The sequence below is a fragment of the Pezoporus occidentalis genome, unplaced genomic scaffold, assembly GCF_034315485.1.
Source record: "Pezoporus occidentalis ecotype Australia unplaced genomic scaffold, CSIRO_AGI_Poc_V1 ctg316, whole genome shotgun sequence".
Lineage (NCBI taxonomy): Eukaryota > Metazoa > Chordata > Aves > Psittaciformes > Psittacidae > Pezoporus > Pezoporus occidentalis.
In genome coordinates this window covers 218,429-237,834 of record NW_026915116.1, presented here as the reverse complement: position 1 = coordinate 237,834, position 19,406 = coordinate 218,429, and the positions used below count along the sequence as shown (strand labels likewise).

At 53.0% G+C, this 19,406-nt stretch overlaps 1 protein-coding gene across 2 annotated transcripts in view; it reads left to right on the top strand.

Moving 5' to 3' along the window:
• Window positions 1–18,354, top strand: part of POLE (DNA polymerase epsilon, catalytic subunit) — a 32,887-nt gene extending 14,533 nt beyond the window's left edge. Inside the window, exons 24-48 of one of the 2 annotated variants that reach the window (XM_062628395.1) lie at window positions 4,864–5,059; window positions 5,771–5,985; window positions 6,260–6,362; window positions 6,554–6,634; window positions 6,714–6,836; window positions 6,921–7,139; window positions 7,453–7,662; window positions 8,919–9,062; window positions 9,359–9,499; window positions 11,660–11,813; window positions 11,894–12,000; window positions 12,749–12,925; window positions 13,289–13,512; window positions 13,660–13,880; window positions 14,309–14,513; window positions 15,001–15,174; window positions 15,339–15,464; window positions 16,058–16,190; window positions 16,307–16,496; window positions 16,605–16,736; window positions 16,833–17,026; window positions 17,202–17,402; window positions 17,684–17,809; window positions 17,934–18,023; window positions 18,220–18,354. In XM_062628395.1, the coding sequence (XP_062484379.1) occupies window positions 4,864–5,059; window positions 5,771–5,985; window positions 6,260–6,362; window positions 6,554–6,634; window positions 6,714–6,836; window positions 6,921–7,139; window positions 7,453–7,662; window positions 8,919–9,062; window positions 9,359–9,499; window positions 11,660–11,813; window positions 11,894–12,000; window positions 12,749–12,925; window positions 13,289–13,512; window positions 13,660–13,880; window positions 14,309–14,513; window positions 15,001–15,174; window positions 15,339–15,464; window positions 16,058–16,190; window positions 16,307–16,496; window positions 16,605–16,736; window positions 16,833–17,026; window positions 17,202–17,402; window positions 17,684–17,809; window positions 17,934–18,023; window positions 18,220–18,333 (4,000 nt within the window). In that variant the 3' untranslated portion in view covers window positions 18,334–18,354. Of the gene's footprint in view, window positions 1–4,863; window positions 5,060–5,770; window positions 5,986–6,259; window positions 6,363–6,553; window positions 6,635–6,713; window positions 6,837–6,920; window positions 7,140–7,452; window positions 7,663–8,918; window positions 9,063–9,358; window positions 9,500–11,659; window positions 11,814–11,893; window positions 12,001–12,748; window positions 12,926–13,288; window positions 13,513–13,659; window positions 13,881–14,308; window positions 14,514–15,000; window positions 15,175–15,338; window positions 15,465–16,057; window positions 16,191–16,303; window positions 16,497–16,604; window positions 16,737–16,832; window positions 17,027–17,201; window positions 17,403–17,683; window positions 17,810–17,933; window positions 18,024–18,219 lie in introns of both variants that reach the window. The other variant, XM_062628394.1, reaches the window with a different exon arrangement.
• The last annotated feature ends 1,052 nt before the right edge of the window (window positions 18,355–19,406 follow it).

Sequence of the window (19,406 nt, the reverse complement as noted above, 5' to 3'; positions counted from 1 at the left end):
GCTTTATAGAATCATAGAATAGTTAGGGTTGGAAAGGACCTTAAGATCATCCAGTTCCAACCCCCCTGCCATGGGCAGGGACACCTCACACTAAACCATATCACCCAAGTCCTTGTCCAACCTGGTCTTGAACACTGCCAGGGATGGAGCATTCACAACCTCCCTGGGCAACCCATTCCAGTGCCTCACCACCCTCACAGGAAAGAATTTCCTCCTTATACCCAATCTAAACTTCCTCTGTTTAAGTTTTAACCCATTACCCCTTGTCCTGTCACTACAGTCCCTAATGAAGAGTCCCTTCCCAGCACCCCTATAGCCCCCCTTCAGATACTGGAAGGCTGCTTTGAGGTCTCCACACAGCCTTCTCTTCTCCAGGCTGAGCAGCCCCAACTTCCTCAGCCTGTCTCCATACAGCAGATGTTCCAGTTTCCGATTATCCTTGTGGCCTCCTCTGGACTTGTTCCAACAGTTCCATGTCCTTTTTATGTTGAGGACACCAGAACTGCACACAATGCTCCAGGTGAGGTCTTACAAGAGCAGAGTAGAGGGGCAGGATCACCTCCTTCGACCTGCTGGTCAGGCTCCTTTTGATACAGCCCAGGATATGGTTGCTTTCTGGGCTGCGAGCACACACTGAAGCCAGCTCATGTTCATTTTCTCATCAACCAACACCCCCAAGTCCTTCTCTGCAGGGCTGCTCTGAATCTCTTCTCTGCCCAACCTGTAGCTGTGCCTGGGATTGCCCCAACCCAGGTGTAGGACCTTGCACTTGGCATGGCTAAACCTCATGAGGTTGGCATCAGCCCACCTCACAAGCGTGTCGAGGTCCCTCTGGTTGGCATTCCTTCCCTCCAGGGTATCAACCAAACCACACAGCTTGGTGTCATCAGCAAACTTGCTGAGGGCGCATCAATCCCACTGTCCATGGCAGCGACAAAGATGTTGAACAAGACCGGGCCCAACACCGATCCCTGAGGGACACCACTCGTTGCTGGTCTCCAGCCAGACACTGAGCCATTGACCACAACTCTGTGTGTGCCCATCCAGCCAGTTCTTTATCCACCGAGTGGTCCATCCATCAAATTGATGTCTCTCCAATTTAGAGACAAGGATGTCGTGTGGGACAGTGTCGAACGCTTTGCACAAGTCCAGGTAGCTGACATCAACTGCTCTACCCCTGTCCATCAGTTCCGTAGCCCCATCATAGAAGGCCACCAAATTGGTCAGGCAGGATTTCCCCTTAGTGAAGCCATGCTGGCTGTCACCCAGAACCTTGTTGACTTTCATGTGCCTTAGCATGCCTTCCAGGAGAATCTGCTCCAAGATGTTGCCAGGCACAGAGGTGAGACTGACTGGTCTGTAATTCCCCGGGTCATCCCTTTTCCCCTTCTTGAAAATGGGGGTTATATTTCCCTTTTTCCAGTCCTTAGGAACTTCACCTGACTGCCATGATTTCTCAAATATGATGGCCAGTGGCTTCGTAACTTCATTTGCCAGCTCCTTCAGGACCCGCGGATGGATCTCATCAGGTCCCATGGACTTGTGCACGTTCAGATTTTTAAGATGGTCTCAAACCAGATCCTCTCCTACAGTGGGCCCAAGGTCTTCATTCTCACAGTCCCTGCATCTGCCTTCCAAGACTTGGGTGGTGTGGTCAGAGCCTTTGCCAGTGAAGACCGAGGCAAAGAAGTCATTCAGAACCTCAGCCTTCTCCAACTCCTGTGTAGCCAGTTCTCCTGAGAGCTTCCTGAGGGGGCCTGCGTTCTCCCTTGTCTGTTTTTTATTCACAGTGTACCTGTAGGATCCCTTCCTGTTATCCTTAATACCCCTAGCCAAATTTAATTCTAACTGGGCCTTAGCTTTCCTAACCTGGTCCCTAGCTTCTCGGACAACATCCCTGTACTCTTCCCAGGCTGCCTGTCCTTGCTTCCACTTATTATAAGCCTCTTTTTTCAATTGAATTTTCCTCAGCAGCTCCTTATCCATTCAAGGAGGTCTCCTGGCCCTCCTGCTGCGCTTCCTTCTAGTTGGGGTGCAACACTCCTGAGCTTGCAGCAGGTGATGCTTGAATATCAACCAAGAGTCTTGGGCCCCCCTGCCCACTTGGGCTATATCCCATGGTACCTTTCGAAGCAGGTTCCTGAAGAGGCCAAAGTCTGCTCTTTTGAAGCCCAGGGCAGTGAGCTTGCTGCACGCTCTTCTCACTGTCCTGAGGATCTCAAATTCGAGCATCTCATGATCGCTGCATCCAAGGCTGCCCTGGAGTGTCACATTTCCAATGAGCCCTTCCCTGTTGGTGAGCACGAGCTCAAGCATGGCACCTCTCCTTGTCGGCCCCTCTATTACTTGCAGAAGGAAGTTGTCTTCTACACAATCGAGGAACCTCCTGGATTGCTTGTGCTGGGCCGTACCGTCCTTCCAACAGATGTCAGGGCGGTTGAAGTCACCCATGAGAACAAGGGCCTGCGAGGGTGAGGCTTTTCCTATCTGTCTATAGAGTGCTTCATCCGCAGGTTCTCCTTGATCAGGTGGTCTGTAACAGATCCCCACAGTAATGTCTCCCATAGCTATATTCCCTTTAACCCTGACCCACAAACTCTCTGTGGACTGCTCACCTGTCCCCAGACAGAGTTCCATACTCTCCAGCCTATCCCTAACATAAAGGGCAACTCCCCCTCCCTGCCTGCCGGGCCTGTCTTTCCTAAAGAGCCTGTAACCTTCCATTCCAACACTCCAGTCATAGGAGCCATCCCACCATGTTTCTGTGATGCCTATTATATCATACCCCCGTAGACGTGCACACATCTCTAATTCCCCTTGTTTGTTCCCCATGCTATGGGCATTTGTATAGAGGCATCTGAGCCGAGCTCCAAATGAAGCCGGCTCATTGGCTGGAGCAGCTGGGATATCTCTACATTGTTCCGAGCATTTATTATAGGTGCTGGCAACTGACTGTGTTGGGATGGAATGATGCCCCCCTCCCCCAGCACATCTAGTTTAAAGCCTCCTTGACCAGTCTGGCAAGCCTCCTACCAAAACTGCTCTTTCCCTTCTTTATCAGACCAGCTCCACCAGCCCCCACTAGACCTGGCCTACAAACTTGGGTCCCGTGTTCAAGACATCCAGACCCCTGACTATGACACCACCCTTTTAACCATTTATTAACCTGGGTAATTCACCTAGCTTTTTTCAGGTCCTCCCCTGTATCCTGGAGAATTGACGAAAAGAGTGCCTGAGCTCCAGAGGCCCTAACCACCTCCCCCAGGGCTCTGTAGTCCTTCTTTATGTTCCCCAGGCTACTATTATCTATATCCCTAGCACCCACATGTATCACCAGGAGTGGGTAATAGTCCATGGGACTTACTAGAGCAGGCAGCCTCTCTGCCACATCCTTGATCCGTGCCCCCGGTAGGCAACACACCTCCCTTGAGATGGGGTCAGGCTGACAGATGGGTGCCTCTGTCCCTTTCAGAGTAGAGTTTCCTACTACTATGACCCACCGCTTTTTCCTGGGAGCACCAGTAGAGATCTTCTTTACCAGTGCATCAGCCAGCTGTTTCTGGCTCGGGTGCATTTCCTCATTAGCCCCCTGCAGGACAGCAAAGCGGTTCTGCGTGGGGACAACAGATTTAGGGGGAAGCCCCTTGCTTTTGGTTGTCCTTTTCCTCCTTTTTTTTTTTTTTTTTTTGTCACTAATTCCCAGCTTCCCAGGTTAACGGCCTCCTTCTTTCCTTCATGAGGCAGAGGTGAAGCTCGAGGCCCCTGCACAGTTTGGGCCGGGAGCAAGCATTCCTGCTTCCACTCAGCTTCCCTGACATCTCGCAGTCTATTAACAGCATCCCGCAGCTCAGCCCCTGCTGCAGGAGGACCTCCACCAGGGAGCACCGAGTGCAGCCCTGCCCATTGTGCACCTTTCCCTCACCAGACCAGTGCAGGCACTTTCTGCACCCCGAGCTCTGCACTGCAGCCTCCCCTCTCATCGGCTCTGTCTGGTGCCTACACTGGCTACCTCTGGGGCAGGCAGAGCAGAGCTCCCGGACTGGGCCCTGCTCATAGGGCGAGTGCTCACCATCCCGCGCCAACTGCCTCCACCCGCTCTGTTTCCCTGCTCTGTTCACCGCGCTCCCTGGGGCAGGTTTTTACCCAGTCAGGGCTGGTGCCTCTGCTTCAGGCTCCGTCCCCTGTGAGTCCCTGCTCGCGTCAGCTGAGCTGCCGGCTCCTGGGCAGGTCCTGTCGAGGACTCGAGGCTCCCTCGGTGGCTCTTGTCGCTCTGAGTTGAGGCTCCTGGACGCTGATCTCCCCCCTCACTGCAGTGTTGAAGGCGTCCTCTTTCTAGCTACTCACCTCAGCAGTTCTTTATGCTTAATGCCCTATTGGATAAACTTCAGCATTCACTTTCTCCTGTCAGTGTCCTTGTGCAAGTAGTAAGTCCCTGCCACAGAGGTCAGGGTGATGCCAAGCAGTGAGAAGGCTCTGCTTGTAGGATTCTTATCTCGGGGCCTCTTGGTATCTTGTAGTTTGGGGATGTTACAAGTGCATTTATTTCTTGGTCACTCTTCAGCCTCGAGGTGGCTGGCAGGCACCATTGTTGGTGGAGGAAGCAAAGGCTGTGCCCGCAGGATCATGGTCAGGTGGGAGGAGAGCTGGCCAAGTGATGTGGCTTCTTGTAGCTGATGTCCCCCATAATGCTTCTGTAGACCAAGTTGAAGCAGTTGGTAGAGTAGCTGTAGATGTTCCAAGATCATTAGTGCTGAGCACCAGCAGCAATGCTGAACACATGCCCTGGCAGGAGGGACACCAGTGGGATCCTGGAGGCCATGTCCCTTGGCACAGGCCAGGCTCTGCCCATGCAGTGTCTCCTAGGTACGCAGTGTTCAATGAGGATGGGTCCCTGGCTGAGCTGAAGGGGTTTGAGGTGAAGCGCCGCGGAGAGCTGCAGCTGGTGAAGATATTCCAGTCTTCAGTGTTTGAAGCCTTTCTGAAGGGCAGCACCCTGGAGGAGGTCTACGCTTCTGTGGCCAAGGTGGCAGATTACTGGCTGGATGTACTCTACAGCAAGGTAGGTGCAGCTCAGCATGTTTGTGCTCCCAGGGCAAGCTGGGGAAGAAGCATCAGATGTGGTTGGACACTGTGGAGAGGCTTGCGCAGAGTGGGTGGTTGCTATTCTTCTGATTGTCTCTTCCATTATATTTTTGCTGCTTTGGTTCTCTAGGGCTGCTGTTTAGTGATTTTAGTGCAAGTGCTCTGCATTCAGCTGTAGCTACGGGTGAGTGGTGTCCTTCTCCGGTCATGTCTTTCATGGAGCTGGCCCTCATCCCCCCAGGGACGTTAGCTAGGGGCAGAGAATGACAGTTGCTGGCCTCTGCAGAGTGTTGTAGGAGGAGCACAGAGACATCAGATACACAGTAACTGGGGGAGAACAGAGAAAATGGAATAAAGTGGGGGGCCTGCTGCCAAGAGGAGGGATCCAAGAGCCTAGTTCAGTCCTTGCATTTTGTGGTGACCTTAGCCAACGATTTCTTGGTGAACCCAACTACTCTGTGCAGTACAAAGTGGCATTGCCACAGCCCAGCACTGCCAGAACCAATGCAAGTCTCAAACCTGCACTCTCTTTTTCGTAAGTCATGTTGGCAGCTGCCACAGGGAGTAATTTTGCAGGCTCCCTGTAAAAAGCCAGACTGGCTGGGGATTGGCACTCCCCATATCTGGCAGCAGCAAGGTTTGATCGTGGGGTTCTTGATAGGTTTGAGTTTTTTCCCCTCCCTTTCAGGCTGCCAACATGCCTGATTCAGAGCTGTTTGAGCTGATCTCGGAGAACCGATCCATGTCACGCAAGCTGGAGGACTATGGGGAGCAGAAGTCTACTTCCATCAGCACTGCCAAGCGCCTGGCAGAGTTCCTGGGGGACCAGATGGTGAAGGATGCAGGGCTGAGCTGCCGGTTCATCATTTCCAAGAAACCAGAAGGATCTCCGGTGACAGAGAGGTAACCCCACCGTGAGGGGGGCTTTTGACAGTGCCGGGCGCAACCAAGAGGGGAAGGGAAGGGTAGCAGGAGGTGAGTGAGCTGGTGTGGTGTTGCCAAGGGGCCCCACATCTGCTGGCTCAGCCCATGAGCAAGACCAGTGATGGGTAACCCCATACAACTACCACGTGGTGGCCTCGAGGCAGGGAGAGGAGAAGCCTGGAGGGTCTCCACAGGCTGGGCGAGGGGTGGAGTGCTGCCGGGTGGGTAATAGGTGCTTCCCTGCCATCCCCAGAGCCATCCCTCTCGCCATCTTCCAAGCTGAGCCCAGCGTGCGCAGACACTACCTCCGAAAGTGGCTGAAGAGCCCTTCGCTGCAGGACTTCAACATCCGTGCGGTGAGTGGGGCACCTCTGCGGGTGGCACCTGGCTCTGGGACAAGGGCTCATCCCTTTGAAGGAATGACCCGGGCAGCAGCTGCTTGCACTCACAAAGTGCAGTGCTGGGGCCCTGAGGAGATGCTTGGTCCTGCATCTGGTGGTCTTCAACTCAGCTTTCTTTGCTACCTGCTGCTCTGCCCTCTTCACAGATCCTGGACTGGGACTACTACATTGAGAGACTGGGAAGCACCATCCAGAAAATCATCACCATTCCCGCAGCCCTGCAGCAGGTATGGGTCAGGGGTGCACATGGGACAGGAGAGGGCTTTGGTCAGGGGACTCAGTGTGATTTGGAGGCATGTTCTTCAGGTAAAGAACCCAGTGCCACGGGTCCGGCACCCAGACTGGCTCCACAAGAAACTCCTGGAGAAGAATGATGTGTACAAACAGAAAAAAATCAATGAGCTCTTCACTTCGGAAGGCAAGAGACAGGTGAAGAACATGAGGGAAAGGTACTGGCTGTGGTGGCGAGTCTGTTCTGCAACCAACCTCCTGCTGCTGTCCTTGCTCTCTCAGGTCCTCACCAACCAGCCCCCAGAGGGGATGCCCAACTCACAGATTGGTGACATAGAGGATTTTGGGGCTGCCAAGACCCATCAGCCAGCAGTTCCTATAGCAAGCAAGCGGAAGAGAGTCCCTGCAGCAGAGGAAAGCCAACAGATGTCTCAGTACCTTGAGCTATCCCAGTCCTGGCGAGAGATCCTGGGTCCACCACCGCCCTTGGGCACCACCAAGGTAGGTGAAGCAGACTGAGCATAAGATGACCTGGGGATGTGCTTGTCCACCTAAGCAGCTTGAGTGTTGCCAGGAGCAAGACGTAGGTCTCCTGAAACCCTTTCATGCCCATGGCTCATGGCTACAAGGAAAAATAGAACCAGGAGATGGAGAATACACCCACTGATGGAGAAGAGGGGGGCGATGGCTTCACAGTGGAGGCAGGAGCGTGCTGTGGGGCTGGGGAATGGAGGGTTGGGTGCATGGCAGGGTGCTGGGGGCTGGGCAGCCAGTGCTGGTGTCTGCCTCGACTCAGGGCTCTGTCCCTCCGCAGGAGCAGCGCCTGGTCTGGCTGCGCTACCACCAGAAGAAGTGGGAGCTGCAGGCGCGGCAGCGGCGGGAGCGACGCAAGAGGCGGCGCCTGGAGGATGGTGGGGAGGCAGCGGCGAGAGGAGGCGCCCGCCAGGCGCTCTCCAAAGGGCTGGGCAGTTACCTGCGCCAGGCAGCGCGCAGCATCCTGGACCTGCCCTGGCAGATCGTGCAGGTACTGGGGACAGGCCCCGCCATGGGGGCAGCCTCGGGCTTGAGCATTGCATTTTACGCTGCTTGTGGTCAAATGGTGGCGTTCAAGGACTCCTGACCCTGACACCACTTTCTGTTAACCTTGGGGAGGCTGGTGGGGCTGCAGAGCCTCAGGCTCATGTATGTCCGTATGGGAATAGGGGCCCACGCACTCATTCTTGATGGGGAATCTAGGATGTGTGTAGCTCTGCCAGTGGGACAGTTCCAATTTATCCCATGAACTGCTCCACTTCATCGCAGGGACAGCACTGTGCAGTAGTCACAGAACCTCAGAAACACTGGCTGAGAGTGAAGGCTGCTTTGGGGTCTGTCTGGTCCAACCCCGTGCTGAAGCTTGGTGCACCCAGAGCCAGTAGTCCAGGACAGTGTCCAGAAGGTTCTGGAGTGTGTCTAAGGTGGAAGACTGCACAACTAGACAGGCCGTGCCAGGGCTTTGTCACCTCCCAGGGAAAAAGTGTTTCCTGACATGCAGAGAGAGCCTCCTGTGTTCAGGTTTGTGCCCATGGCCTCTGGTCCTGCCACTGGGCACCACTGAGAAGAGCCAGGTTCCATCCTCTTTGCACTTCTCTTCAGATATTTATATACACTAATGAGAACTCCTGCAGCTTCCCCTCCTTCAGGCTCGACAGTCCCAGCAATCCCAGCTTTTCTTCATATGAAAAGTGCTTCAGTCCCTCCATCATTGTGGCCCTTTGTTAGACTCTCTCCAGAATGTCTGTACCGGAGATCCCAGAAGTGGGCACAGCATGCCTATGATAGGCACAGGATTCCAGTGATGTCTGGAATCAGCCAATGTACAAATGCAGAGGTGGAGTGGTGCCACCCAGGCATTTTCACAAATCCTCGGTACCTGTGGCCATCTGAGCCTGGCCCCTTGTCACCCACTTCATTTTCCAGAAGGGCCTTCAGAGCTGCAGGCAGTCTTCTTGCAAAGCATGAGTTTGAGATGAGACAACTGGTCCACGATGTCAGAGTGACTTGGCTGACATCAGTGGGCAGCTTGAGCTGGTTGGCCAGCCTTACTTAGAGGGTTTTCTGCATAGTTCCCTAAGACAGTGGTAGGACTTAGGGGCTTCAGTGCTGTCAGCTCTTTAAGCCCCCTGCTCTCTTTGTGGCCACCAATGGGCCATAAGATCCTAAAAGTGTTGCACAGCTTAGATATAAGCACTGATAACGTGTTGGCTCTCCCAGCAGTAACTGTACCACTGTGTCCTGCAGATTGCTGAGACCAGCCAGCCTGGACTGTTCAGGCTGTGGGCAGTCATCGGAAGCGACCTGCACTGCATCAGGCTGAGCATTCCCCGGGTCTTCTATGTCAACCAGCGTGTCCCAAAGCCGGAGGAGGGAGCAGCCTACAGGAAGGTGAGGACCTGACCCTTCTGGAGGGGGAAACAAGCATGTGCCTTGCAGGGCTTTGCTCTCTCATGCCATGGATGTATCTCATCCAGTACCCAGTGCTTCTGCTAATCCCAGCCTTCCCAGAAAGCAGGTTCTCTGTTATGGGAATTTGTAACAAGCATTGAGCATAAACCAGACTTCCTTAGGAGAGAGAACACCAGGAGCTGGGCTGGCTCCTACCCCAGCTCCCTGCAGCCCTTACAAGTGCCCCACTACTGGCAATGGTGCCATGTGGTGTGATGTATCCCTTGCCTTGGCAGGTGAACAGGATCCTGCCCCGCTCAAACTTAGTTTACAACCTGTATGAATACTCAGTCCCTGAAGACATGTACCAAGAGCACATCAATGAAATCAATGCTGACCTCTCTGCTCCGGACATTGAGGGGGTGTATGAGACACAGGTAACTTCTTTGGGTACTCGTTTTGAAGGGTTGCTGGGTAGCAGCTCGCTGGTCTGAATGCCAGTGGAGCAGGAGGATACCTGCCTCTTAGAAATTCAACACCTTGGTGAGACACCAGAAATCAAAGACCCTCTACAGCAGAATCCTGGGCAATATACCCATGTTCATCTCGGCAGAGACCCTGAGCATCAGCACATGGTTTAAGGCATATCAGGGAAAGGGGGTTTGGTTTATTTGGAGTTAGGAAACTTTGAAGAAGAAGGGCATCATTTAAGGAGAAAGGATGATCTGCCTCCAAACCAGGACCAGTCTGCTGTTGTTTGAACCAGAAAAGATAAGGGATATTGAAAGATGGGGGAGAACCCAGCATGTGTGGAGTTGTACACAGGTCTGAGTGCCTGTCTTCTGAAACAAGGTTGTAAAAGCTTTAGAGAAAATAGGATACAGCTTGAAAGTTTAGGAAGAGGAAGAACAAACTAAACAGTTTAGTACAAAGCAATCAAGCCAAAATTAAATTTACCAGTGCCATTGATGCTGAAAGCCTGAAAATGAGGAAACTGGGATGCTTCTAATGAGGACACTGGTTTGTTCAGCAGCATAAAACCTGGGGACAGGAATTTCATGAAGAAGACATTGTAGTTTCAGGACCTGACCTACGTGGAAGTAGGAGAGAAGGTTTCACAATTGTAAGAGTGGACCTGTATGTTAAAGCATAAAGGTATTTGCTACTAAAATGCAATGTAGAATTATGGATCAAAAGTCTTTGTCTAAGTAGGACAAGTTTGGTATGAGCAGTGGGGCCAAAAACTACAAAATGCTTTCTGAGATGCAAGAGGCTGCAAGGACAGAAAGAGCATCATAGAGTGGGGAGAGTTCAGCTCTTGAAGTTACTGTTACAACCTGGGACGTGTTACAGTGAGGCATGATAAAAGAAACCATTTTTAGTCACCTCAAATTTCTGCTTGTAGAAAATCTGGATAAAGGTCCAGGCACAAGGCAAGGTACAACTCTTAGTAAGCAGCACCCAAAACTCATTTCACATTCCTCTGCCAATGTGACTAGGGTGTACACAAATTCATCATATCTGTAGGAGATCTGCTAGTAGCAAACCTGAGCCCTCTCTGCAACCACAGTGTTTAATAAATGGGACCAGGTAAGATTTTCAAGAAGAAATCTTAAGAAGAAATTAGCAACTGTAGTAAAACAAGGGTCATGGAGATGTTTTAAAGGTATAAAAAGAAGTGAGATGATCAAGGGGTTGCAGCATCTGTCGTGCAGGGGGGCTGAGTGAGCTGGGACTTTTTTCAGCCTTGGGGAGAAAAGGCTCAGGGGACCTCCTTGGTGGAAGGACTGAAGGAGAGGAGCCGGGCTTTTCTCAGGGATGCCCAGGGAGAGAATGGGAAGCAATGGGCACAAACTGAAAAGTGGGAAATTCTGTGTAACCATCAAAAAGCAGCAAAGGGTGTTTGAGGAGGTTGCCCAGAGGGTTGTAGAGATACAGAGGACCCAGCTGGACAGAGTCTCCCCAAAAATGTAGCAGGCCTAACCAGAGAATGACGAGGAAGATGCAAGGAAGATTTCCTTGCAGGGATGGGATTTAGGTACATGGGGATGCTTCAGTTTGCTAAAGGGATCTGAAAATGGGATGTTCTACAGGATCTATGAAGTCAAAACTGGCATGAGGGAAGTATGAGCAGGCAAGAAATGTTTATTATTACTTGTCATTGTTTCGGGACTTGGTCCCAGTGCAAGTCATTCAGGAGCAATCTTCTGCAGCTGTGGAGTTCACAGCTGCAGGGTTAATAAAGCAGGGCAAATCAGTGGTGAGTGTCCCATCATGCTGGTTATCTGGTGGTTCAGATGAAGCCTCTGTCTTGAGGGAGTGCCAAACCACAAGCTGCAGACTTGCAAGGTTGCCCAGATACCGTTCCACACATCCTCCATAGTATCTGCTGCTGCCCTTGATGGTGGATAAGAACATGCGTAAATTCAAATAACATGTTCTGTATCTCCAGCACTGGCAGGGAGATACCAAACTCATATGGAAGCACCTCAGTTATGTCCCACCTGTGGATTTTAAGCCAGGTTCTAGGTCTGAAACCCCAAACAGTAGCTTGGTAGTGGAATATGGTTCCACCACATCTCTCCCCATTGTTACAGGTGCCGCTGCTCCTCCGTGCCCTGATACAACTGGGCTGTGTGTGCATGGTCAGCAGACAGCTTGTCGGGCACCTGGCAGGGCGGGAAGCTGAAACCTTCGATATCGAGCACTTAGAGATGCGCTCACTGGCCCAGTTCACATACTTGGAGCCAGGTGAGGTGCTTGGGAGAGGGCTGGGGGGCACCCGGGACCAGGTACCTGCAGGTACCACTCATGATCTGTGTTCTGTTTAGGAAGCATTCGCCACATCTACCTCTACCACAGCTCCCAGGGCAGCAGGGTGCTCTTGGGCCTTTTCATCCCCTCACAGCGCAAAGCTGCCGTCTTTGTGCTGGACAAGGTAAGGTGGGACTTGGGGGGTTGGAGGGTTGGGGTGCTGGGGATGAAAAGCTGGACATGTCACAGCAGTGTGCACTTAAGCCCAGAAGCCTGCCCTGTGTGCTGGGCTGCATCCCCAGAGCGTGAGTGACAGGGCTGGGGAGACCCTGATCCAGCTCTGGGGCAACAACACAAGAGGGATGTGAAGCTGTTGGAGCCAGGCCAGAGGAGGCCACAAAAAAGAGGGAGGAGCCCCTCTGCTATGAGGAAAGGCTGATGAGTTGGGTATTTTCAGCCTGGAGAAGGCTCGGGGGTACCATATTGTGGCCCTTCAATACTTAAAGGGGACCTATAAGAAAAATGGGGAGAGACTTATTAATAGGGCCTGTTGTGATAGAATAAGGGGTGATGGTTTTAAACTAAAAGAGGGGAGACTCAGGCTGAACATGAGGAAGAAATTTGTTACCATGAGGATGGTGAAACGTTAGCACAGGTTGCCCAGAGTGGTGGTGGATGCACTCTGGGCAACCTGATGTTGAAGTTGTCCCTGCTTATTGCAGGGCAATTGGACTAGGTGAACTTTGAATGCCTCTTCTAACCCAAACTATTCTGTGATTCTGTGATGGGGATGAGGCAGTGGGAGGTTTCTGCCGCGTTTTGATAGGGCTTGGTGAAAGGCACCTAATGATGCATGGAGGGAAGAACCCCGTGGCACCATGGAGTGCAGGGTCCTCTCCCCCTGGCTCTGACCCAGTCCTGCTTGGATGCAGGTCCGCAGCAACCAGATGCCAAATCTCACTACCCTCTTCTCGGCGGAGCGCAGCGCACTGCTGGAGAAGGTGGGTGAAGAGCTACTGCCCCCAGACAAGCACACCTTCGAAGTGCGTGCTGAGACCGACCCCAAGACCATTTACAGAGCCATCCAGCGGCTGCTGCTGGGCTACAAGGTGAGATGAAGGTGTAAGATCTCTGCAGGACCTTGTCCATGCAGGCATGTGGGAAGGGGAGGATGCTGGGGATGGCACTGGCCAACTGCTGGCCTGCAGGTGGAGGTAGAAAGTGGGTGTTGCTCAAGGGCTTTGTTTTGCTTCGGGTGGCTTGCCTAGGGCAGTGCCAGCACTGAGGCCATCTCAGTATCTCCTCCCATCCCTGTGCTCAGCTGGTTGCATAGAGGTGGGTACTTCAGGAGCACTGGTGTGTGCTGTCCCCACCATGGGGACCTGCTGTGGGACAGGGTATCTGGCACTGCAGGTGTCCTGAGTGAAGGCACTTCCTGGAGAGGTGCATCAGGACATGTCCTCTTCATGCAGGATGAGCGCCGAGGCCCCACACTGGTGGCTGTGCAATCTAACTGGGACCTGAAACGGCTGCTGAGCGGGATCCCCATCATTGAAGAGTTCCCTTTGGTCCCCATCCAGCTGGTAGATGACATCAGCTACTCGGTCCTGGACTGGCAGCGCCACGCTGCCCGCCGCATGATCCGCCACTACCTCAACGTGGACACGTGCCTCTCCCAGGCGTTTGAGATGAGCAGGTGCCTGGGGCAACTGTGTTCCCCAGGGATGCCGTGCCCTTGCTGGGACCATGGGAAGCTGCCTCATCCCTTGAGGGAAGGATCAGGGGTCCCTGTTTTCTGTACAGCTGTGCTCACCCCATGACCATTCACCTCTCTGTGCCCCAGGTATTACCACATCCCCATTGGAAACCTCCCCAGTGACATCTCTACCTTTGGCTCCGACCTGTTCTTCTCCCGCCACCTCCGTCGTCACAACCACTTGCTGTGGCTGTCACCCACAGCCCGCCCAGACCTGGGGGGTAAGGAGGCTGATGACAACCGCCTCGTCATGGAGTTTGATGAGAGAGCCTCTGTGGAGATCAACAACCCTGGTTGCTACTCCACAGGTGAGGAGGGAGAAGGGTAGTAGCACTGTCGAGGCGGAAGTGGATCCTGTTCTACAGGCCCTGTAAAAGGATGGCTGCAGCCTCCAAAGAGAGTGTAGTAACAGACTAGCTGAACTGTTCATCCCTGGTGACTCTAGGACAGGTCTTTCTTGGAGGCAGGAGCTGCTCCAGTGGTAGTAAGCTCTGAGCTCCTCTGCTGCAGCTTCCAAAAAAATTAGTGTTGTCCAGAGGATGAGTAGATCCAACTCTTGCTGGAAGACTTGGCCAGTCAAGACAGTCACACCTATGAAAGTGTCTTCCCACTCAGTGTGACAACACATACAGATCACCTTTTAACTGTGAAAAGCTTTTGTGGCAGAGGGGCAACGGGGAGTGTCCTGCTTGGTCCTTTGCTCTCCCTGCCCCTGAGACGTTGTGTTTGCTCTTAGTGTGTCTGGAGCTGGACATCCAGAGCCTGGCTGTAAACACGGTGTTGCAGTCCCACCACATAAACGACATGGAAGGAGGCTCCAGCATGAGCATCAGCTTTGATGTGATTCAGCAGGCATCCCTAGAAGACATGGTGACAGGGAACCAAGCTGCCAACATCCCCGCCAGCTATGATGAAACTGCCCTCTGCTCCAACACTTTCAGGTATGGCTGTAGGAGCCAGCAGGAGGTGGAGCACCTGGTCTCCATCCTGACAGGTCTTTGTGAGGGTCTACCTCTCATTCCATCCTTTGTTTCCAGACTTGTGCCAGAAGTGGGGCTTGTGGGGTACTCTAAATCCAAATTCAGGTCTTGAGAGCAGGGCAGACATCTTCTCCAACAGACTTGAAGATCCTGGCTCAGAACTGCCTGGTGGTTCAGACAGCAGATGTTTGGAGATGGTGGTGAAGATCCAGCCTTTTCCTGTTGGCTTTTCCTGTTTCTGTTTTCTTCAGGTTCCACCAAGTTAGAGAGGCACATATTTACCCTGTGGCTTATGTGTTGAGGGCTCGCATGTCTCTGCTCTGGCAGAGTTCCCACTTTGAATCCTCCAGCATATCTGAGAACACATCCCTGTCTGGAAAGGGAAGGGGGTCTAATGGTTTGTGGGGTCTTTCACGGCCAGTGAAGTGATGCCTCTGCTCCCTGGCAGGATCCTGAAGAGCATGGTGGTGAGCTGGGTGAAGGAGATCACGCAGTATCACAATGTCTACGCAGACAACCAGGTCATTCACTTCTACCGCTGGCTCCGCTCTCCTTCCTCCCTGCTCTATGACCCAGCACTGCACCGCATGCTCCACAACATGATGAAGAAGCTTTTCCTGCAGTAAGTGAGACCTGGAATGTGCCAGTCTAGTGAATGGAGAAGGGACAGGCATGACTGCTGCAGCCTCCAGAGAGGTGGGCAGTAAGTTGGACCTCCTGTCTTTAGGGGTTGCATCTGCTCCTTGGGCTTTGCTTTCCTGCCCACTGCCTCCTGTTCCTGTGCAGGCTGGTGGCAGAGTTCAAGCGTTTGGGCTCCTCAGTGGTTTATGCCAACTTCAACCGGATCATTCTGTGCACCAAAAAGCGGCGCATCGAGGATGCCATCAGCTACATGGAGTACATCATCAACAGGTGGGGGCTTGCCAAGCCAGGCTTGGAGATCCATCCTGTGGATGATGAAGCATGGCTCGGGGCCAGGGAGGAGGATGCTGATTCTTTGCCTTTCAATGGGCCTGAGCACTGAATTTCTATTTCTGGTTGTTTTTTTTGTTTGTTTGTTTGGTTTTTTTTAATTTTTTTTTCAATTATTATTTTTTTTAAATTTATTTTTGGCAAAGATATGGAAGGGCTGAGGTTTCCCATCTCTCTTGTTCTCTTGCCGTCATCCCTGGAGTAGGGATCTGCCCCTTAGTCGTCCTCTAGGTAATATTTCAAGAGTACTCGTAGGCTTCAATCCAGAGGAGACCTTCAGAAGGAACTTGAGGTGCCCAGCATCTCATCCTCTGGCTGGCTTTCAGGTCCCATGTTACAGCCACCTTGACACAAGAATAGGGAGCCAGGACTTCTTGGGCATGACTTCATCTGGGGTCTCTGCTAGTGGTTGGATGGGATAGGGGAACCCTCTCTTTCTTTGTCAGCACCACCTCCTCATGGAGTCCCACGGAGAAGGCTCTGAATTAGGGACGATGCCAGTGGTGTGGCTGACTGCAGTTTCTTCCTTCCAGCATTCACTCCAAAGAGATCTTCCATTCTCTGACCATCTCCTTCTCCCGCTGCTGGGAGTTCCTACTCTGGATGGATCCAGCAAATTATGGAGGTATCAAGGGAAAAGTGGATTCTCGCATCCACTATGGGGAGGTAAGAGACTGGAAGTGCTCAGAACTCCAGAAGCAGGGTGCTGGGGGGCTGAGATGAGTGGGGAGGTGTTGGCTGGGCATGAGCAACCACTGTGATATCCCTGGGTCCTCCAGAAGGACACCAGCAAGAGTCAAGTGTTGGAAGAGGAGGAGGAGAACAGCGAGGAGGAGGAGGAGGAGCTGGCGGTTGGGGAAGAAGAGGACGGGGAGCTGAATGTGGAGGAGCTGCTGGAGAACAGCTGGAACATCGCGCAGTTCCTGCCTCAGGCCGCCTCCTGCCAGAGTTACTTCCTGATGATTGTGTCAGGTGAGCTGTCCCAGGGTGGGATGGGGCCACTTGTGCCTCCCCAGTGGCAGGGAGAGCCTGCAGTGGGGCAGCTGCTGGCATAGCTGAGCCTTGCCCATGTATCCCCAGCCTACATCGTGGCCGTGTACCACAGCATGAAGGAGGAGCTGCGGCGCAGTGCCCCTGGGACCACCCCTGTCAAGAGGAGGAGCACCAGCCAGGTGTCCCAGGAGGTGCTGGGAGAGATGGGGGCCATGCCTGGTGAGTGCTGAGCCATGGGTCAGCCCTGGAGCCACCCACCTTGCGGTCCCTGTATGCCACCATATGGGTCAAGTGCTGTGTGCTCCATCTCTCTAGGCATGATCACCTTCTCACAGGATTATGTGGCCAATGAGCTCACCCAGAGCTTCTTCACCATCACCCAGAAGATCCAGAAGAAGATGTCTGGTTCTCGAAATGCCACTGAGCCTTCGGACATGTTCCCGGTGCTGCCTGGCTCCTACTTGCCACTCAACAACCCAGCTTTGGAGTTCATCAAATATGTTTGCAAGGTCAGCAGTGTGAGCCAGGCCCCATTTCTGAAGGCTTGTGATCAGGGCTCAAATTCTGGTCCTTGTCCACTTTATCTTGCCCTGTGCCCTTATGAGGTCATGAGGATATGAGCTGCCCTGGTGAGGACACTTGTCTTCTTATCTGCAGGTAGACTCACCTGGCTTATTCTTGTAGGTCCTTTCCCTGGATGCCAACATAACCAACCAGGTGAACAAACTGCGCCGGGACCTGCTGCGTCTCATTGAGGTGGGCGAGTTCTCAGAAGCTGCCCAGTTCCGGGACCCTTGCCGCTCCTATGTGCTCCCTGAAGTCATCTGCAGGAACTGTAACTTCTGCAGGGACCTGGACCTGTGCAAGGACCCTGCCCTCTCCCAGGTGCAGCTTTGTTTGTAGGGACACCAGATACCTCAGCGTGGCAATGCTGAAGGCCATCGCATTACCTATCTACTCTCTCAACGCTTTTGCTTTATAGCTCTGCTTGCTGCTGGTGACCAGTCTCGCCTAAAGGCCATTCTCTGTTCACCTCCTTTTCTAGCTGCTTGTACAGGTCTCAGCATCCCTTGGCTTTGGCTGATGCTCTGTCCTCTCCAGAAATCAGTTACCACTTCCCTATGTTTGGGACTCCTGCTGCTCACCTCCCATCTCTTTGCCCCTAGGATGGGTCAGCAATGCCCGGCTGGGTCTGCTCCAACTGCCAAATGCAGTATGACTCTGATGCCATCGAAGCAGCACTGGTGGAAGCCCTGCAGAAGAAGCTGATGGCCTTTGTGCTGCAGGATCTGGTGAGTGTGGGACTCCCCAGCCCTGCCCGTCCCCCTGGCTGGCTGAGGCCAGACACATTCACTCTGCCCAGGCAGAGAGGTGAGCAAGGAGACAAGATCAAGCACAACACTCTTTGACCTCAAGGTGTGCAAGAAGTGTCATGGCGTGAAGGAGAGACACATGCCAGTGCACTGCAGCTGTGCTGGAGACTTTGCCCTCACCATCTCCTCCCAGGTATGCCTGCAACCTCCTGCCAAGCCCAGTCCTATGCCAGCAGCTCCTAGAGGGACAGCAAGGAGCCCTGCAGTGCCCTGTTCCTTCTCTGTCTCCTCTAACTTCTTGTCCCTGGGGGATCTGCCCTGCCCAGCCACCTCCTGGAGCCCCCAGGAGTGCTGAGTTGTTCCTTCCCTCCCTCTTGCCTTCTCCCCAGATCTTTATGGACCATGTCAAAGTCTTCCAGAACATCGCCCGGCACTACAGCATGGCCTATCTGCTGGAAACCATTGAGTGGCTGCTGTGCACCAATCCCCAGCTCCAGCAATGAGGCGCTGGGGGGGGGGGATGCTACTCCCGGGGCTGTCCTGGCCACAGGAGCGTGATCACGGACAAGAGAAGCTGTGCCCTGCTCCTGCCCCAAGGAGCCGTGCCAGGCTGGGGCTGTCTTAGCCCCAGTCGCCTGCAGGGGGGGCTGGTGGAACAAGGGACTAGAGCTGTGCTACACAGCTCCGTGCTGGCCCCCAGCTCGACTTTTAATAATATTTCTATAAATAAATGGATTGTAGAATCCTCCAAGGAACATACCCGACATGTGTTTCCTCTTTTCCTTAAAGATCTCTCCTCAAGGATGCTCCTGGCTCTATTCCAAAGCATTTCCCGTAGCCATTTAGCCTAATCTTTACCAACCTGAGATCCCAAGTAGCAGCCCCAAACTCCTCCAGGGAAGGTACTTCAGATGTGCTTCATTTTTTGTCTGGAGACCGATCCTCCACGATGTTCCTGCCTCTCCTGCCTATTTCCTGGAAACATTCAGTTTATTCTTTAGGACAGTGAAATTCCAGGTAGCAGCCCCAGACTCCTCCAGGGAAGATAACAGAGATGTATTTCCTCTTTTGCTCCAAGATCTCTTGTCCAGGATGCTCCTGGCTCTGTTACAAAGCATTTCCCAGAGTCCTTTAGCCCATTCTTTAGGAATCAGAGATCCTAGGTAGCAGCCGCACACTCCTGCAGGGCAGGTACTTGGGACGTGCTTACTTTTGTCGCTCAAGATCTCTCTTCCAGGATACTACAGGCTCTCCAGCGTAGTATTTCTTGGAAGGATTCACCCTGTTCTTGAGGAATGTGAGATCCCAGGTAGCAGCCCTAGCCTCTTCCAGGGAAGATACCAGAGATGTGTTTCCTCTTTCTTCAAGATCTCTCCTCCACGATGCTCCTGGCTCTTCTGCGTGGTGTTCCCCGGAATCATTCAGCATATTCAGGAATCTGAGAGCCCAGGTATCAGCTGGGCTCTCTTCAAGGGAAAGTACTTGAGATGTGCTTCATCTTTTGGTTGAAGATCTCCCCTCCAGGATGGTCCTGCCTCTCCTGCATAGTATTTCCCGGAATCATTCAGCCAATTCT